A 21,659-nucleotide genomic window follows, 5' to 3' on the forward strand; every position below is an offset into this window, starting at 1 on the left:
TATAAACAGAAATATTGTTTAAAGAATGACTTTTGTATGTCTACATCCACAAAAAGAACCGATTACTAGAAATAAGATGTGGTTTATATATACAAATACCTTTTTGTCAAATGATACCTTTCTTAATATGGACTATGGTGGTTAAGTGGATATTTTGATGGAACAACAATTTTTAAATGGGAAAAATACTTAGTTTTTATACTACTTTGTAGTTCTTAAAGCATTTTTACATTTTTAAAGGAAGGATCCTGGTAAAGTGGAAATTTTTTTGATTTTGAGAGAAGACCCTATTGTAAGCTATACCACTCAGTTATTTTGTAGCTTTATTCAAGTCACAGAATATTTCTGGGCCTGTATTTTCCCATTGTAAAATGGGACAGTACTTTTCCTTGTAAGGTTGTTATGAAGATCAAAAGAGAGAGTGTGTGTCAAAATGGTTTTGCTCTTTTGATTCTTCTGACACTTCTGTGAGATAGGCAAAATAAATATTTTCTATCTTTGTAGAGTATGAAAATGAGTTTGTCAAAAGGTGAGTTACCCAGGATCCCATAGGGAATAGGTGGCTGACAATTTTATTGAGGCGCCATCTTTATCTGTCTCTGTCTGTCTGTCTCTCAATCTCTCTCTCTCTCTCTCTCTCTCTCTCTCTCTCTCTCTCTCTCTCTCTCTCTCTCTCTCTCTCTCTATTTCTCCACTTCCCTCTTCCTCTCTCTCCTAGTAAAACCAGTCAGATACAGAGAAAGGTTGGGTGACAGTTGATGAGAACTCATTGCAAACAGGACTTGCATTTTTGTCTTTTTTTGTATCCTCAGTGCTTAGCACAGTATCTGATACATGCTATGTGTTTAATAAATGCTTGTTGACTAACAAGTAGCATAGCCTACCAGGACTACAGCTGAATACACTCTGTATCCCACTCCTTCATCACCACAAGTGGGCTCTTTCCATCAGTCACTGAAGCTCTTATTAGGATTTAATCAATAAATGAAACTACTATTGCAATAGGAAGTTTCTTATTCCCATTTGACCTCAGTTGTTTTTGGTAAAGGCTTCAAAGTTCTACTTGTTTCAGCAAATAACATCATGTTACATAACATCGAGTAGAGGAAAAACATCACTAAACAGACCACTGTCGAACCCCAAATTCCAAACTCAGAGAAGCATGAGCAGTAAATAAAAGTCCTTTTAGGAAGCACAGCAACATTTCTGAGAGTTCAAAGCATGGTCTGGAAGACACAAGCTTTTGGTATTAGTAATTCTTGGCTCTGTCCAAATCCTAATATAGATTCCAGTTAACTAGAAAGTCTTTGGAAGTCTCCTCAATCACAGCAACAGAAGACTCAAGGGCTCATCATCTCCTAAAGAACAAGAACACTTTCTTGAGTCCCACTTTGACTTCTTTGTTCCTTAACGTATAAATGAGAGGGTTGAGGGTGGGAGCCACTGAAGTGTATATCACAGATACAACTTTATCCTTATCCAAAGAGTAGCTGGAAGATGGCCGAATATACGTGTAAATGACGGTGCTGTAATACATGCTGACCACAATGAGGTGGGAGGAGCAAGTAGAGAAGGCTCTCTTTTTGCCCTCAGTGGTGCGGATTTTCAAAATGCTGGAGATAATACAGGCATAAGAGAGCATCGTGATCATGAAATTCCCCACAGCTAGGAACACATCTGCTGTGAAGGCCATGGTTTCATTCAGGTAAGTAGGGGTGCAGGAGAGCTTGAGTAAGGGGGGGATCTCACAGAAAAAGTGGTTGACTACATTAGAGTGGCAGAAAGTCAGTTTCATCATTAGGCAGGTGTGTACGCTAGTATTGATGATGCTGATTATCCAAACACCAGTGGCTAACAGCATACAGACTCCCTTACTCATCATGGTGCTGTAGTGGAGGGGATGGCAGATGGCCACATACCGGTCATAAGCCATAGCTGTAAAGAGCAGAAGTTCAGCACCTAAGGACCATGTGAAGAAGAAAAGCTGGGCCATGCAGCCTTCATAGGAAATGGTCTTCACACTTACCATGTTCTCCAGCAATTTTGGAAGAATTGTGGAGGTGCAGAGGACATCAACCATGGCTAAATTGATCAGGAAGAAATACATTGGTGTGTGCAGTGCTGGGTTAAAACTGATTGTAACAAAGATGAGGACGTTCCCTGAAAGGGCCACTGTATAGAGGGAGAGGAACAAAACAAAGAACAAGGACTGAAGGTGAGGGGCTTCTGAAAATCCTTTTATAAAGAACTCAGTGACTAATGTCTGATTCATAGTTGCCATTAGGGCAGTTGAAATCTGCATTAAATCAAGCAAGTCCCAGCAATTTCATTTCCTTTCATTTGCTTCATTATGATCTACTGCAAGATGCAAAAAAAATATGTGTATATTAGTATTAAATGTTACTCAATCTATGCTCTTAAAAACATACTTACAAGAATACTGGGACCCTTGAACATTATACTTTGATGCAAGATCCTCTTTTGGACCAGAAACACCAAATTGTAAGTGATAAAGGGTTTGCAGAGAGACTACTCATTCTACTCATTTGCTTTCATCAGTGCAGCCTTGTCCATTATTCTTATGTGGAATTAATTCTCTTATTGTTCAAAAACTTCTACACCTCTCATTCTCCAAACCACCAGGATATGATACCACTTATTGCAAAGAAAACCCCCATTCCTCATACCCCGTTGTTTATTATCCCTAAACTACTTTTTAGTTTAAAAAAAAAGTTAGTAAAAAAAAAAGCTACTTCCACAAATGTCCCATTTCCTGCTAGATATTTGTCCACATCATCCACTATACCCTTTGGAGTTCCCACACTATAATTTACCAACTGCTTTATTCTAGGCTTCTTCTTATTCTGCTTCCACATTCTGATTCTCACTGAACTCTAGCTTTATGAGATGATAATGCATCCTTACTCATCTTTTCCTATATTGATTATACTTTCTCATATCCTCAACTTAATAGTCCTGCAGACAGAAGTAGAATACTCTTTGATTTCTATTGCTACTTCTAGACATCCCCTACTGCCATCTCTTAGCAACTTCACCTCCTTTAAATTTCCCTCAACTTTTTCACTCATTCTAAATCTTGATACCTATTTTCTATGGACTAAAGGAAATTCTCCCTCTTTCACCAATGTATACCATGCTTGGCTTATAGTTTCCTACCTCCAGCTACTGTTCTTGAACTAGAGAACTTGAATTTACAAGTTGATGTTACTTGAAATATTCTGACTAACTAGTTCATCAATACACTCAATATCCATCACCAATATTCAATATCCTATACTATACCTTGGCTACATACAGGGATCGACACAGTCTCAATGTTGTCATCACTCACAAATTTCCCACTTCTATGATGATCAACTTTGAAAGTATTTATCTGATTATGATAGTCTATTAGTACATCTCTCACTATCCTTTATTCGTCTTAAAACTATTCTTTATCCTCATCACAAGCTGCAATCCCTCTACCCTTCAATAATTGCCCAAGCCATTGCTTTAGCTGTGGCTATATGTTATTCCTTTTCCAATTTCAATCCGTTAATGACTCAGGAACGTTTTGCATTATCCTCTGCTCTCAAATCATTTGCTTCTTTGTTCTCTTGCTCTTCAGGGTATGTCAAGTTCCAACTTTGAGCCAATTATACTTTATATCTTCTCTTTTTTGACATATTGATTGGTGAATGGAGTTGAAGGCAATAATGGAATTATTTTGATAGAGTGCACTACAGATTTATGCTACTGGATCTTATTTAGGACATTACTGAAGCAAGGTAATTCTCTGAATCCTTCCAAACAGATTTTTATCTCATTCATTGAAGTGGTTAATCCAAATCTACTATTGCCTCTTCAAACCACCTATTGAACCCTTTTGACTCACACTTTCAATTGAGAATCTTATGACAAATTTTACTAAGAAAACTGACACCACTTCTTTCATTTCTTTTCCCCTCTACTTCTCAGCCTTTATCCTTTGTTTTCCAAGTTAAGGATCAGGCATGGACAATTGGTATGAACCTCTATTAGATCTTCTATTATTTTTTCATTTATTCCACTGTCTGGGAAGAGATGGATGAAGGCCAATTCTTCAACAGAAGTCCTTGATTCTATTTCTCCCCACCCTGTCTTCTCTAGGAGATTGCCTTTAATATCATTTCCTTTTTAAATATTTAATTTTTACCTCCTGGGTCCTTTCCTGCTGCCTACAAACATGCCCACCTGTTTATCCATTTTTAAACAATCTGTACCAGATTCTAATATCCACTATCATCCTATATCTTATGCTCTCACTCAAACATCTTTTAAAAAGCTATATATACTAGGTGTCCCCACTAGCTCTCCACTAACTAATTTTTTAGTCCTTTGTAATCGGGCTTCTGATTTCATCACTCAACTAAAACTGCTCTTCCCAAACTTATGACTAATGTTTTAATTACCAAGTTTAATGAGATCTTCTCAATCCTGACCCTTCTGAACGTCTATGTACCATTTAAAATTAGTGACCACTCTATTGTCCTGGATTATCTCTCCTCTTTGGACTTTTATGATATTATTCTCTCCAATTTCTCCTAATTGTCTGAGCTTTCTCAATCTTTTTGCTAAATGATTATCTATTCCATGACCTCTAGTTGTGGGTGTACTACAAGGTTCAATTCTTGGTTCTTTTTTCCCCATATAAAAGATTACCTCATCAGCTTCCATGGATTCAATAATCTTTTATGCAAATACCTATAAGACATGGCATTCAGAAGACATTGTCTTCTCTATTACTTTCAGAAAAATGCTGAATCCCCTGCAGAATTTTCATATTTTGTATGCTCAGTGGCTAGCTAGATGCCTAGAAAATAACAGTAACTAAGTATATACAGGATAACTAACCAAATGAATAATAACAGTATCAGCAGAAGCATTATAAACGAGGATTATATAAATTAAAATCTTTTTGAGTCATAAAATAAAAGGGACTTTATTTCAGCAATGTATTTTAGAATCTATGACATTAAAGTAAGAAAAAAGGCCCTCCAGAAGTCATTCTGGTTGGTAGAGAAATAGCCAGGCTTTTACCTACATTTGTGCTAATTGATTTGATATATTCAGTCAAATAACTGATGACAAACATCTTGATCAAAGAGACCTTTGAGAATACCTACTGCCTTTTAACTGTCTTCTACTACTGATAAATACTGTCTGGTGACTCCACTCTGTGTGCTTTTATGGGAGGAGGGAGGAATACCGTCAATATTGCTGACCCCTTGTTAGGTTTTTCTGGTGTGGAGCAATTACTATCTAGTCTTTATAAAATAGTAAATGATTAATAATTTGTTGACTCAATGACTGCCATTATGTCAAACATTGCGTCTAACTCTTCCAGTTGTTCCATGATCACTTATTGACCTTGAATTTGGTAAAACAACTTCATTTCTCAGAACCTTATTTGCTACCTTCTGATAATAATGTAATCCTAATGGTGTTTTGTCTCCCATGTGAGTCAGGGAGCTACCATCCTTCAGTCTGGCCGGTGGCCAGCATTTCATGATCTCTGACAATGAGGAACACAAAGGAATACTCAGTGGGTGAAAGATAGAATCAGAACTGATGTTAAGCAAGGGGTCATCATGACTTTAAGTTCTCAGTGTTTGGTGTGTCTAGACTTCAAGCCTCTATCTATATGGTCTCCACCTAAGATGCCTCTAGGGTCACACAAAATAGAAGGGAACATAGAGACACAAAGAGGAAGTTGCAAAGGACTCTGAAATTATTTAAAGCCAAGATCTTCATCAAAGGGAGGTGTCATCAGTTTCCTATCCCTTCTCTCAAGACAATCACCCTAAGCTACAGCTATTGAAAATTCCATTAGTCTAGAGGTCTCTCTTTTCCTCTTTTTCTCTGATACTCTAAAGCAGGCTCAGAATGAAGAATTAGTATTTTTTGTTAAGCCATTTAAAAGCAGCCTTCTTTTTTCACCATCACCCCAGTCCAATTTTTCTGCTTTCCTAGATATAATAACTTTTTAGGTCAGGATTTGAGTACTATAAGTAGCAAGAAAAAATAAAATAGTGTTGAAAATAAGGCAAATACATTTGGGATCATAGAAGGTATATGTATATATGTTTGGTTCTGTGTTTGAAATCAACAAAGCTGTGAATTATAGAAAAAAGGACTAGCCATTCCCCAAAAGTTAACAAATGATGAAAGTTTAAAATAAATAAATAAAATGTGCATATATATAAATAAATAAATGTGCATTCCTGAATGAGTATAAAATAGTTGGTTTTTTTATTTTAACATGCTATGTGTTTATGCCTCCATTGTTTAGAAAATGATCATTTTCTGTCCCTTACAAATCCTTATTAATGATTATAAATTATAAAGATGGTTTGTACTGATATAAGCTGCCTTACTGGGGTTGTTGTATGAAAATCTAATTGAGAAGCATAATTCCATTATGACCATGTTATTACTATGAGACAATAAATGAAACTATGCCAATGTAAATTGATTTGTCAGGTTCAGCGTAAATGGGCAACCAATCGAGAATCATAATAATCAGAGAGACCATTTCTCATAGTGACAAGAAAAGCACTTTGTAAATTCTAGAGTAAAATATTATGATGAAACTTTATTCCTATTTTTAGCATTTATGAATTAAATAAGTATCTGGAAAAAGTTTGGCATGATGGATTGGGAGCTGGCTCCTAAAAGTCAGGAAGGCCAGGGTTCCTTTGACAAAGATTTGGTATATGACCCTGAGCTAGTCACTTAAATCTCCCAATGCTCCAGGCAACTCTTTAAGAATATAAATCAATAAGCTTTTGCTAAAGAGAACCATTAGAGAAAAGTTCCTCGCTGAAAGGATATCATGAGTGTGCTTAAAAGAAGTCAAATTTAAATATTTCTGACTACATTCAACCATAGATACAAAGTCAATAGAGGAACAATTGAAGATTTCCCCTTATAGACCTATATAATCCAGAAGGGCATCATCATCATCATCATCATCACGATTATAAAAAGAACCAATGAAATTTATAGTTTGCAAAGAGCTTTCCTCACAAAATTCTGTGATATGTAGCATATTATTTTTATTTCACTGATGAGTAAACTGAGGCTCAGAGTGAAAAATATATCATATACTTTCCTCATAAAATGTCTTCATTTTATGGATAAAAGGAAGGGCCTGTGGCTAAATTTCCCCCTGTCTTTAGTCCTTCAACTTGAATTCCCTAAGTTTGCTTCTACTGGCTATCCCCAGTGATTTTTTCATTTGTCCTACTTTGACTGAAATATTAAAAATAAAGTTCTGCAGAAAAAAATCCTGAGGATAGTTCACATTTCTCAAATATTTCTCATTTAATGACACAAAAGCAAATTGTTCTTTTGCAACAAATTACTAGGTTTGTTTTAAAGCAAGCAGACTGTAATTGAGTTACTCTTTTTCTCAGTATTCCCATTTTCTTTTTCTGGTTTAGTCTAGATGTCTTTCCTCAATACATATAACTCAGAAATGAAAAACCAACAATCAAATCCAACACCTGGTTTAAATTAATTTAATCTTTCCACAATACCAAAAAAAAATGACATTTTCCAACATTATCACCTGAAAGAGCTCCATTAAAAATGTTAAATAAAAACTTTAGATAGAATAAATATCTAATCATTGTAGGAAGGTACAACTTACATGAAAAAATATTTTTGACCATTTCCTCTAGACCACGAAACTCTCTCCCTATTCCAAAGTAAAAGCACTTCCATTATGTAGTCATCAAGAATTAAAAATTAGGAAGAACAAATAAGAACCTGAAATGGTAGCTAGTCAAGGAATAAATAATCTAGAAGTGGAGAATGCTTAAGATTTGTAACCAGAACTAGACATTCTCTACGTCACCTCTAATGGACACTTGGGATATCAATTTAAACTTAAACTCAAATGAGGCCCTGAAGGAACAATTAAGGTGATGCTTATATTCTCTAATTACACAGCTCCTACTGAATTTTCCCTGAAGTCCAAGACAGATCAAATAATTTTCATAATGAATAGTGAGCAGGTCAGCGTATCTTTGCTAATCCCACTACTGTATCTAATAAAACAAGAGAAAAATTGTGGGCACAGGATAATTGCCTGGTCTGAAACTAGAGAAGTTAAAGGAAAAGATTTGAAGAGGACAAATGTCAATCTATATTCACATCCAGATAGATCACTAGCTATAAAACAAACTCGAAACATGAAATCAGGTCATGCTTTTAGTGGCACCTGGTTGTTTATGATATTATACATCTTGTTCTTCTCATTCCAGTCTAAAAACATCTTCCCTGAATCCTTGCCTAGATCATCATCTATCTCCTTAGTGTATATCTCCTCCATTGTAAACCTCAAAATTCCTTAGACTTATAAATGTTGGAAATTTCACCATTGGGATATTTCATACTTGGAAAATTTCTTACTGATAGTCTATTGGAATGGGAACCCCATTGGCATGGGAGGTTCCTTCTCTTCCCTTCTTAAGGTTACTTTAGGACAGAAACCTTTTGCTGAACAATGGAAAGGACTTTGACCTATGCTTAAGCATAGAACAGGAATTTCTGTGAGTCATGATTGATTTTAGAATTGATACAATGGAGATACTTGGAATCAATCTCCACCCTATTCAGTCCTAACAGGATTGAGTAAGGGCTGCAGCCTAGATCAAAATTTAATTATTCCAATCTCTACCCTACTCAGGTTAACAGGATTTAGAAAGGGCTGTAGCAAAGGATCAAAGATTTAATTATTTGAAAATATGACCTTCAACAGACATGTGCAAAAGCCAGAGACTTCTGGGCGGTCCTGGGTTTAAGCTAGAGCCTCCATTAGCACAGGGAAATTGATGGACAGGTGATTGGTAGATGTGAGGACTGACGGGAGGCAACTTGGATGGTTTCCTTAAAGATAGGGGAGTCTGAAGACTCGGGGGTGGTGGAGGAGTTGGTCGGTGTGGTTGGTGTGTGCTCTGAGAAGCTTGCTCTGAAGGAAGCTGAAGGTGGGGGCCCCTGAGACTGTTTCTCCATTTTGGTCACGTGAGTAATAGGGAGTGATCTCCTTTCTTTTCCCCAGCTATCTAAGGGCTTGGGCCTTTTGGCCCAGCCTAAACAGAAGGGGTATTTAAGCCCTATTCCTTTCTCTCCCTTTTTCTCTCTCTCTATCTCTAATTCCTTTCTTCCTCCTATTGTAATTAAACTCCATAAAAGATTGACTGCAAACTTGAGTTTTCATTTAGGAATTACATAGCTGAATTCCTTGGCGACCTTAAATTAATATATATCAGTCTTTTAAAGTGATTCCCTTGTAACACCATGACTTGGTTTTTAGTCGTCTTCATTTCTTTTCATTATTTTGGAAGCTCCTTGAGAATGAGATCTTAAAAAAAAAACTCTAGTTGTTGTGTCTGGTACATAGTAGTCACTTATTAAATGCTTGTTGGTTTGAATTCTGTCTCTATATTGAAGGTAATTTCCTATGCTTCCTTGAGCTCATCTATCATATCTGTGGATGCTTATTACACAAGTGACCTCAGGCAAATCATTTCATAAGACTTTCCTTATCACCATCTCCAGGGCTCCTTTGAGTCCCAGATAAAATGCCACCTTCTGCCAGAGATCTTCTACCATATCCTTTAGTGCTAAGGCTGCTGCTATGTGGATTGTTTCTAGTTGATTTTGTTATTTCTATTCTGTACTACCTCTAATTTCTCTTTTTTTAAAACTCATAACTGTTTGTGTATTGTCTCCCTGGTTAGACTCAGCTACTTGGGCAAAAGGACTTTTTTTATTGTTGTCGCTGTTGTTCTGTTTTGTTTTCTTAGGTCTTCATTTGTATCACCAACACTTGGTACAGTACCTTGCACATAGTAGGTGCTTGTTGATTTTACCTGTCTTCTTTTAAGGCTTAGGTCAGTTAACATGTTCTGCATTATGGCTACTTCAGTCAGTAGAATATAAAACTCTTGATTTCAAGGACTGCTTCATTTTTATCTTTGTATTCCCATTATTTAGCATTGAGCCTTTTAGAGTTTTCTGGAATCAGCTTATTCTGACTCAGGAGAGCTGGTTGTTACATTATCAATGTTAGCATTTTTACCTCAAAAATCTATATATGCTACAAATTAGGACGTCATTTATTGGGTTGTTGGTTGTCTAGGCTTACGAAAGTGACTGAGGAAATGTCAATAGTGAAGATCAAACTTAAATGTATGCCATGAAGATATTTTTCTCCTTTGAAGTTCATTGTTAAACATTTACCAGAACATCATGAAGTACTTAGTAAACACCTATAAAATTGAATTGAACCCCTTATTAATTAGAATTCAATTATTGCTCAAATTATTTCATTTGCTTACTTACTAATCTATCTTTGTGTTTTTACCAGTTTCAAATTGTTTTGATCATAACTTCTTTCTATGACATTTTGGAATTTGTTCTTCATGTTGTTATAGTCACTGTACATTTCATTTTCTTGACTCTGATTACTCCACTCTGTAACAATTTCATGCTTCCATGTATTCCGCACACAATTTTTATGACACATTTCTATTCCATTACATTTATGTAATACAATTTATTTAGCCTTTCCCCAGTTGGTGGGCATCTACTTTGCTTCTAATTCTTAGCTATCATAAAAAAGGAAGGAATCAATATTTTGGAGTACATGGAGACTTTCTTTTTATTTATGGCTTCCTTGGAGAATAAGCCCAGTAATAGTCTCTGGTTCAAAGGTACAGACATTCCAGTCACTTCATTTGCATAATTATAAATTGGTTTCCAAAATGATTCCAAAATGCCATTTCAAAGATCCACCAACAAAGTATAAATGGACTATTCCCTCACAAACTCCTAAAATGAATTTTGCTTTTATTTTTTATAAAACTATAAAATAACCAACTCACCTGGTAGATTCATTGGTTCTATATGAAGTCTATACATTTATTTAGATAATATTATTTTATTATATTATATTGGCACATCACAATGATATATGTAAGTCATCTATTTTTATTTTCTTGGATAATTCCACTAATTCACAATAATATTCTTTATAACCTTTTAATGAAATAGAATTAAAAGTAGTATATTCTGGCCTTAGTAGGAATGAGCAGTCATGGGAGAACAGAAGTAGGGTTGAGTCCCCCTGACTTACTAAAAAGTGGTTTCTACCATACCATTCTGCTTTTTTCATAAACTGATATTTTGATGAGTAGAATATGGGAGTGTAAAGCTTTAGCAAACCTAAGCATTTAATATGCAACTATGTATACATGCATGTATGTATATATATGTGGGTATGTATGTACCTATCTATCAATCTATCAATAAATATTGTTCTGGCTGATCCAACCATTCTTGAGGGCAATTTGGAACTATGCCCAAAAGGGGAAAAAAGACTGTCTGCCCTTTGATCCAGCCATAGCACTGCTGGGTCTGTACCCCAAAGAGATAATGGGGAAAAAGACTTGTACAACAATATTCATAGCTGCGCTCTTTGTGGTGGCCAAAAATTGGAAAACGAGGGGATGCCCTTCAATTGGGGAATGGCTGAACAAATTGTGGTATATGTTGGTGATGGAATACTATTGTGAAAAAAGGAATAATAAAGTGGAGGAATTCCATGGAGACTGGAACAACCTCCAGGAAGTGATGCAGAGCGAGAGGAGCAGAACCAGGAGAACATTGTACACAGAGACTGATACACTGTGGTATAATCAAAAGTAATGGACTTCTCCATTAGTGGCGGTGTAATGTCCCTGAACAATCTGCAGGGATCTAGGAGAAAAAACACTATCCATAAGCAGAGGATAAACTGTGGGAGTAAAAACACTGAGGAAAAGCAACTGCCTGACTACAGCGGTTGAGGGGACATGACAGAGGAGAGAGTCTAAATGAACACTCTAATGCAAATACTAACAACATGACAATGGGTTCGAATCAAGAACACATTTGATACCCAGGGGAATCATGCATCGGCTATGGGGGGTGGGGGGAGGAAAAGAAAATGATCTTTGTCTTTAATGAATAATGCTTGGAAATGATCAAATAAAATTAAAAAATAAATAAATAAATAAATGAATGAATAAATATTGTTCTGGGACTTCAGGTCAGGAACCTTTAAAGGACCCAGTAAAGCGTCAGATGTCTGACATTAGGATATGAGAGTAGAGTGGGAAGTAAACCCCTAAAAGTGTGAATAACCCCCCATGATGTAAATATTTGAGGCATAGCTCCAATTGCTTGGTGTTTGTTTCAATTCTGATTAAGAAATAAATCATATTTATATTTATTTTAAATGTTTCCTATTATTTGATAATTTTTCATAATCTAGGAAAAATTAATGTTTATTGTTAATAGTAAAGAGTTTAATATGGGCATATTACATTTATCATTAAAAATACTCGTAAGGGGGGGCAGCTGGGTAGCTCAGTGGATTGAGAGCCAGGCATAGAGACAGGAGGTCCTTGGATCAAGTCTGGCCTCAGATACTTCCCAGCTGTCACTTGACCCCCATTTCCTAGCCCTTACCACTCTTCTGCCTTGGAACCAACACACAGAATTGATTCCAAGATGGAAGGTAAGGGTTATAATTTTTTTAAAAAATATCAATAAGATCAAATGTAATGGACTTCTCTACTAGCAGCAATGCAATGATCAAGGACAATTCGGAGGGACTTATGAGAAAGATGCTATCCACATCCAGAGAAAGAACTGTGGGAGTAGAAACTCAGAAGAAAAACAACTGCTTGGTCACATGGGTCGATGGGGATATGATTGGGGATATAGACTCTAAATGATCACCCTAGTGCAAATATTAATCGTCTTGATCAATGACATATGAAAAAATCCAGACAAATTGTGTGTCAGCTACGGGAGGGAGGTTGTAGAAGGGAGGGAAAGAACACGAATCTTGTAATGATGGAAAAGTATTCTAAATTAATTAAATAAAAATTTCAAAAAAAAATACCAGTAAGAAAAGTTCAAACTTTTAAATGTGAAGGCTAGGAGAATGGGTGCCATCTGGTGGTTAAACTTAAGTTCCCTTTCAAAGTAAGTAGATGTGCTGTCCAGAGTTTTCCAGAGGCAGAAGAACCATTCTTTTAAACAAAGAAGTTATGTATTTGGACAAATTTATAACTTTCTGTAGGATTTTCTAGATTTTTATTAGATGAATTTCACATCTCTGTTATTAAGCCTTTGAAGTCCCTCAGAACTAGAATCCATTTTCCACAAAACTGATAAAGTCCTAAAGTTCAGGTACACAATGATACTGTTCTTTTGTATGAACTCCAGTAATTCCCTATCAGCTCAAGGATGAAAGGTTATTTCACTTCAAACTTTAAAAATGTCTACTTGTGTTGAAGTTTAATAATGTACCTAATTTTAATACATTACTACATATAATTAATTCACAAGTAAAATACACATATTGGGTGTGCATGCTAATTTTTTTCTCAAAGTCTAGTCAAGCCAAAGTTTGGAGAATTTTGTTCTAAGCCTTCAAAATGGTATTATTTCATAAGTCAGATAAGATTTTAAGTTACCATGGAGTTTAACATTTATCTAGGGCTTATATTCCCAACTAGGTTCATACAAAATATTAAAGAATGCTGGCCAAGGGCAAAAAGATGAAGAATTCAGAGGTTTAATTACTGTTGTCTTTTTTCTTTATATTAATATCTGTTTTAATACTGAAGAGCTTCAAAGTAAATAGATAATCCCTTAAACACCCAGGTCTTGACTCTTCAATTCCAAGACCTGAACCTTCATTCCACCTTAAACACTCAAAAGGATGATTATTCCTATGATCTCATTGACACCTATAACTAGTATCTCCATGATGTAATTCTCTGAAATTGCCCAATAGGATCACAACCTTAAATACTTCCTTCTCTCCCTCTATTTAAATTGCTTGCTATTTTTCTTCACCAAAATGTTACAATCCTTCAAATCTTCCCTTTTCTCATATTTCTTTACCAACACTTTGTTCTCCCTTTCTTTGGTTCACAGTTTTGATCATTATGGTGCACCAGTTTAACTATATATTATTCTTTATCCTTGATTTTCTTGATTCCTCTTCTTCTTGCCACACATACCATATATTATCCTCACCCATCACCTTCTCCATTCCTAATCCTTTTCTTATGAATAATACTGGAAGAAATCAATCAATCATAGTGACTGGGTTTATTACAAATGTATAGTATCTAATTTCAAATGAGACCTCATTGCTTATTAATTATCCTCTTAATGATTCTCTAAACTACCTACCTCAAAGATTTTTCCAAACTTTTTTGGTTTTCTTCAAGTCTTCTTCACTAAACATTTCCAATTCTTTTACTGCAGAGAATATAGCCTTTTACTTTATCCAAAAAAAAAGTTGATGCTACCCATTATGACCTCCCAGTTCTCTCCTATCACACACTTCTGATTCTTTTATATTATTTTTCTTTTTTCCCATGTTCCAGTCTCTAACAAAGAGGTAGGTCATTCTTCTTAACATGGTGAGCCCTTCCACCTGAGCTTTTGATCTAATTCTATCCCATCTCCTTTGGAAGATTTCCCCTGCCACCATCCCTTATTATTCTTTAATCTTAGTCTCCTTAACTATGGCTGCCTTTAAATATATATCATATAATGCTGTCTTTCACCCCTGTCCTCTTTAGTTGTCATTTTATGTCTTTTCCTCTCATGTACAAATACCTAAAATGGATTCTTTACAATAGCAGATTCCATTTTCTCATCTCTAACTATCCTTTCAACCTCTTGCAGTTTGGTTTCTAATCTAGACAGAAACTGCTCTATGCTCATCAATTATCCCATAGCACCAAGGGCTTCGTCATCTGAAATATACATACTCTTCAATGCTGAACTGTACTTTGACACCATTACTTAGATGCTAACTCCCCTTGGAACTTCCCTCATTGCCTGTGGTCTCTTTTTAGTGGAACATCATTCCTCCCATTGGTGCATTCTATTTTTATAAGCATCTCAGGTTAGCCAAACTTTATTCCCCTCTTTGCTCAGTATTTTTTACTTTCTAGACTTTGCCACCATACCTGCATGAGTATGTAATCTGTTATTTCTGATTTCTTTTGTGTGTTGTTGTCATCCCTCATTAAATTTTAGGCTTCTTGAGGACAAAGATTTTCTCTTTTCACTTTCATACATATTCCTCGGTGCATAGCACAGTGCTGACACATGGTAAGTATTTAATAAATGTTTATTGCCTTGCTTACTCTCATATCTACCATGATAATGATCTTTTCTCAGTTTTCATTTTACTTAATCATTACTCAGAATTTTAAAAAAAAACTAAAAGAATTTATAGCCAACTTCACATGATTAATAACTAATTTCTTTAAAAGTAAAGTAATCTAAGTACATAAAATATGTATGGGAGTGTGAAGTATTACCTACAAGTGAAATTATTTTGTATCACTGACTTTTCAAGGTACCCATCATTCTTTCAAATATTTATTAACAATTACTTTTCTTTGTTAAAACCTTTTCTTGGGGGCAGCTGGGTAGCTCAATATATTGAGAGTAAGACCCAGAGATGGGAAGTCCTGGGTTCAAATCTGGACTCAGACACTTCCCAGCTGTGTAAAGTCACTTAACCTCCACTGCCTAGCCCTTACCACTCTTCTGCCTTAGAACAAATACCCAGTATTGGTTCTAATATGGAAGGTAAGGGTTTAAAAAGAATCTTTTCTTTCTTAGAATAAATTCTAGGGCAGAAGAGTGGTAGGGGTTAAGTAATTGGTGTTAAGTGACTTGTCTAGGGTCACACTGCTGGGAAATATCTGAGGCCAGTTTTAAACACAAGTCCTCCTGACTCCAGGTCTAGTGTTCTATCCATTGTGCTACCAAGCTGTCTCTACAATTACTCTTGCCTCTTCAAAAAAATTCTCTTCATAATTCATGGAGGCAAGATGTGGAATTTTCCAAGGTCTTCAGGATTTCCAAGAGTACAAACTAAGGTTAGTCTCATCCTAGCTTTTGTCAAAGAGCTATTGTCACCAAGTAATCCCCCAAAATGCTTAAGAACTTCAGCTTTACTAATGTCTATACCTTTCCCAGTGAAGAACCAGCATTATGTGCAACCGTGAACCATGTGGCCAAAAAGTCTCAAAGAATTCTTTAAGTTTTTATCTAATTGCCTTAAAAAGAATCAAGATATTTCCTGCTCAGGAAAAAGATGAGAAAAATGTATTCTTTATTCTTTGGTGCTAAGGAGGAGGATGTGTCTCTAGATGAAAAATGAAATATTCTTAGTTATCTTTGCCATGGTATCATTGGATTTATAGAATAAATATTTATGTAAATATATCTTTGTAGAATGGTTTTTATCATACAGTAATATAAGTAAAATACTACCAAATCAAAGTATAATATTCATAAATTGTCTTTCTGAGCCTTTTAATTCAGAGAGATAAACAAGCCCATCTCTACTCTAAGAGTAAATTAGATCATCACAATCTTTGAACCAAAAGGTGTACATGAGTTAGGGGTTCTGGGATGGATGTACAGAGCTGTCAAAAGAAAAGCCTAAAAATAGAGAAGAACATGAGAAAAAAGAACTGGGGCAACATGATTTAAGTAGGAGTCAGTGATAAGGCCTTCCTTCAGCCCTGAATGAACCTCATCAAGCTATCCTGGATCAAAATGATGGCCATGACAGTGGACAATACAGAGAGAGAGAGAGAGAGAGAGAGAGAGAGAGAGAGAGAGAGAGAGGCAGACAGAGACACACAGAGAGACACACAGAGAGAGAGAAAGAGACAGGGAGAGAAACAGAGAGACAGAGACAGAGAAAAGAGAACTGAGTTGATTAAAGGAGATAGAGACAATTAAAAAACTTGTACTAATATATAGTCAGTGTACTGAGAAAACTGGAAAGAAAGAAACTAGGGATTTGACTGACTGAAAATATGCAAAGTTTGAGGTTTGATTTAGGGCAGAGAGCACAATTTTTTTTTTCCTCTGGAAATCAGGAATTTTCATAACTGGAGACTTTCAGCTATTGTGATTGTATTAATAACTTTTCATTTGGTAGAAATTCTACAAAGTAGAAAAGAAAAGCACCAAATTTGAAAACAATAATTTTGCTCCTAAGATGAAAGTAAGCTAATTTTTATAACAGTGTATTCGATTTAGTTTTCAGAGAGGGAAAAGGCAGGGAAGAGAGTTGAGTGCCAAGAGAATTATCATACCCAAAACTAACCCTCAGAGAAGACATAGGTATGTGCAGCAAAGGTTCAGCTCCATCCTGTTCTAGGGAGGAGGGAACGAAAGCCATAATGTGACAGAGGTCAAATGTGAGCCTAGATCTTCAATATTCTTAGGATATGCCATCTGTTTCAGGGGTAAATCAAGGTGTTGTTGGCTCTAATCAATATTTCCATATCCCAGTGCCTATTTCCTAAACAATCTGGACTTCTCCCAGTGTTTCTGTGCCTCAAAGAGAGAGTAACCTGTCTCCTCTACTGCGCTTCATTGGGGCTCGTCTTTATCTGGTCATTCACACCTATCCATGATCTTTTGCTGGAGGAAGTCATGCCAATCTGAGATAGGGTTTATTTAAAATGGACAATATAGGAGCTCCTCTGGGTCCATGGCTGTTGTGGAGCAATGTGTCCAGTATTCTTTCTGAGAGGACATTGAAATGTCTACAGCAGATGGTCACATCTGTTACTTCTCCAAACAAGCACCTGACTTTATATCTTACTGAGAAAATTGGCTCTTTGTCTTTGTACTCCCTTTTTCTCCTGTTTCACAACCCTCTGTTTCATCACAAGTTTTCTTTTCCAGATTCATAAGATATCTCTTACTCTGTGTTAAAGCAACATCTTTGTTTAAACCCTTCATCAAAGCCCCTTCTTTCTAGCATTCTGTCTAGCCATAATTCCCTTATTTTGTCATTTCAATCTTTCCTTACCTCACAGTTATTTCCCTACTTCCAACAACAAAGCCAAAATAATACTGTTCTGGTTTCCCATATGTAAATAAACAAAATAAAACTTCCCATAAAGTTACATTTTTTCCCTTTTCAAAGTCAAATTCATAAATATCTATTGCCTCCATATTCTCATCTCCTGCTCAATTCTCATCATCTTGCAATGTGACTTCTAATCCTATCATCACTATACTGAAACTTTTCTCTCCAAGGAGGCCAAGGAAATCCTAGTGGCCAAATCTAGTAGGATTTTCTCTGTCTTCATCCTCCATGAGCTGTCTGTTGCTTTTGATATGATTGACCTTGGTTTTCATGCTGCTGCCCTTTCCTCATTTCTCATCAACCTGTATGATCACTCCTTCTGATTCCTTTATTGGATTAACATCAATCTTTTATTCCTTAAAGGTAAGTGTTCTTCTCAAGATTCTATCCTAGCCCTTCATCTAAGTATTTTTGCTTTGCAACTTTATCTATCTCATCATTTCAATTATAATTTACACACAGGGAATTACCAAATTTATATATCTATCCTTAGCTGCATTCCAGTCTCATATCACCAAGTGCCTAGTAGTCCGTACTTCACCTGGGAGTCCAATGACACTACAAATTCAACATATCTAAAACACCTCTTCATCTTCCTAACTTTTCTCTAGAATTCCCATTTTTGTCAAGGCCACAGTTGTCCATTTTGTTACCCATATTTGTAAAATCAATTATTTTTAATTCTCTTATTTTCTTCTCATCATATAGTCACTTGCCATATCCTATCAATTCTACCTCCATCTCTCTTTCAATAATTTCTCCTCTACATTCATACTTCCATCCTTATTATCAATTTGTATCATAAAACTATGGTCATTTACTACTGTGTTTTGATTATCTAACCTATTCCATCAATCCACTACTCTATTTGTAGTTAGTAATAGATTGTTTTAATGGTTACCACTTTATAATACAGTTTGAGATCTGATATGACTAGGCTTCTTTCTTGCTTATATTTTTATTAATTCCCTCCAAGTACTTCATATGTTTTTGTAATATAATTTGAAATTTTGAACTGTTAGAATGATTTTTTAAAGATTTTTTTCACTGATTCTCGTGATATCCTTGATATTTTGATTTTCCAGATAAATTTTGTTTTTATTTTTTCTAGCTCTAGAAAATTATTCTTGGGTAATTTGGAAGGGCACTGAATAAGTTAATTAAAGCACTTTATAAATATTTATTTCCTTCCTTTATATAATCAAATTGACCAGTTTTATCATTTGTAATTACCTCTAATCTTATGTGGTTAAGAATATATCTCCTACTCATAGCTGTTGGAGATATCATATGTGTGTATATGTATGTGTATATACATATATTTGTATAAAGATTTAATTTTAATATACATCTGTGTTGATTGTTTTGTGGAAACTTGTACAAAATGTTAGTCTAAATCTAATTTCTTCCAGAATGCTTTTTTTATTTTTACAGAAATTCTTGTCAAATAGAGAAATCTTGCCCTAATAATTCATATTATTGTTTTTAGTGTTTAAAATTTTATTATTGTGTTCCATATTTCTGAGAGAAGAGCACAACATTAATATAAAGTTCCAAATCAAGAATTAGGGTGGTAAAATGAGCAAACAACCAAAAAAGAACCTGACCATAAAATCTATTATGGTGACAGGGAAGATTAAGACACAAAATCAGAAAAAGATAATCAAACCAGCTATAAACAAAACCTCAGAGAAAAAGGTGAACTGAGCACAAGCCCAAAAGGAATTCCTAGAAGAGCCAAAAAAATCTAACTCAAATAACAATGAAAGATGAAAAATTAGGTTAAAATTGAAAGTAACAGAAGAAAAGTTGTGAAAGTAAAATTAATGACTTGACAAAAAAGAAGGCACAAAAACGTCACTGATGAAAATAAGAAACTTAGAAAAGTAGGTCAAATGGAAAAAAGTAGTACAAATGGTCATTGAAGAAAATAATTTCTTAAAAATTAGAATTGGGCAAATGTGGGCTAATCACTCAATAAGACATTAAGAAACAATAAAATGAAGCCAATAGAGTGAAAAAGAAATAAAAGAAAATATGAAACATCTTATTGGAAAAACAACCAACATGGAAAATAGGTTAATGAGTGATAATTTTAAAATTATAGGATTACCTGAAAGCCAAGATCAAAGAAAGAGCCTAGACAGCATATTTCATGAAATTATCAAGGAAAATAGTCCACCTCAGGGAAAATAAAATTTGAAAGAATCCTGAGAGTTACCCAAATAAAAACTCCCAGGAGTGCTAAGGGCAAAGGGAAAAAAAAAACTTGAAGAAACCCGAAACAAATCACTCAAATACTGTAGAGACACAGTTTGGATCACACAAGATTTAGTAGCTTTTTATGTCAAACCAGTTGAGGATTTGGAATATAATATTCCAGAGGGTAAAGAGCTTAGATTACAACCTGCCTAGACAAACTGGGTATAATTGTTCAAAGGATATTTAACCAAATAGAGCACTTTTAGGCATTCCTAATTTTTTTAAAAGGGCTCAGAAATGAATAGAAACTTTGACTTTCAAATAGTAGCCTCAAGAGAAGCATAAAAAGGTAAACATAAAAGAGAAGTCACAAGTGAATATGATACATGTATCTTCCAAGAACTTCATCAGAATTAGGGCAGTTGGAATGATTCTCCATGGAAATGAGTAAATTATTTTTAGATGATGTCAAAAATGTATAGGCAAAAAAGAGGGATGTACTGACAGAAGGGAGAATGGAGATGAAAAACAGGGGGAAATATCTCACATAAAAGGGGTGTGCAAAGAAGAGTTTTTTTATATTGGCATGGAAATTGGGGAGGGGGGGGAACAGTGCTTGAACCTCACTCACAACTAAATTTGTCCAAAAAGAAAAAAGTATGTAGTTGTATATATATATATATAAACATACACATGTATTTATATGTATATGTATGTGTCAGCAAATATAAATACACACACATGCATTTATATATACACATACACTCAAATGGCAATTGTAGCATCCCAAGGATATTCTCATCTATGAAATATAAATGACTGTATTATTACTGTGTCTTCAAGCATGAGGTTTTACCGATAAGGTTTGTGAAGGTAACCTTGACCTGATCACAAGACCTATTGCCCAACACAAGTCCATTAACATGTTCGGAGACTTGCCCGGGAAAGCGAGGTTACCTCGTACACGCCCAAAAGGTGTTCCCTCCTCCGTACCACCCAATCATGATTGTCTAAAATATGTGATGTAATTGTTACGTGATTAGAGGCATCCCTCTGCCTCCTCATCAATAAAAGCAAGGCAACCCCTGGAATTTTCTCTTTTTAGGAAGGTTCTTTCCCTAGATAGGATTACCCTTTCTCTCTCTCTCTTTCTCCTCCAAGTCCTTTCCTTCACCGAGGCTGTGACTATCTCGGCCTGCATTCTCTATCTTAATCTCCTCAACCACCTTGTATTCCATTATCCTCATTTTCCGCCTTAAGGAAAATCATAGGGGTTGCCTGCCCTATCCAACCACTGATTTGTAGGTGTCTTTCATTTCCACCCTGGTTCTCGGTCCCTATCTCTCCTCGGTCCCATTACAAAGGTGAGCCCCTTTCCGTTGTGGGACCCTGCTGGTCAGGGTAGTTCATTAGGAGCGAACCC

At 35.5% G+C, this 21,659-nt stretch overlaps 1 protein-coding gene across 1 annotated transcript in view; it reads right to left on the reverse strand.

The window, feature by feature from the left end:
• Positions 1-20,888, reverse strand: part of LOC100028576 (olfactory receptor 13G1-like) — a 34,696-nt gene extending 13,808 nt beyond the window's left edge. The window contains exon 1 of the mRNA XM_056798007.1: positions 1-20,888. This exon is cut by the window's left edge and continues 13,808 nt beyond it. Within this exon, the coding sequence (XP_056653985.1) occupies positions 1,352-2,302 (951 nt within the window). The 5' untranslated portion in view covers positions 2,303-20,888 and the 3' untranslated portion in view covers positions 1-1,351.
• Positions 20,889-21,659: the final 771 nt, after the last annotated feature.

The sequence above is a fragment of the Monodelphis domestica genome, chromosome 1 (genome assembly GCF_027887165.1).
Source record: "Monodelphis domestica isolate mMonDom1 chromosome 1, mMonDom1.pri, whole genome shotgun sequence".
Lineage (NCBI taxonomy): Eukaryota > Metazoa > Chordata > Mammalia > Didelphimorphia > Didelphidae > Monodelphis > Monodelphis domestica.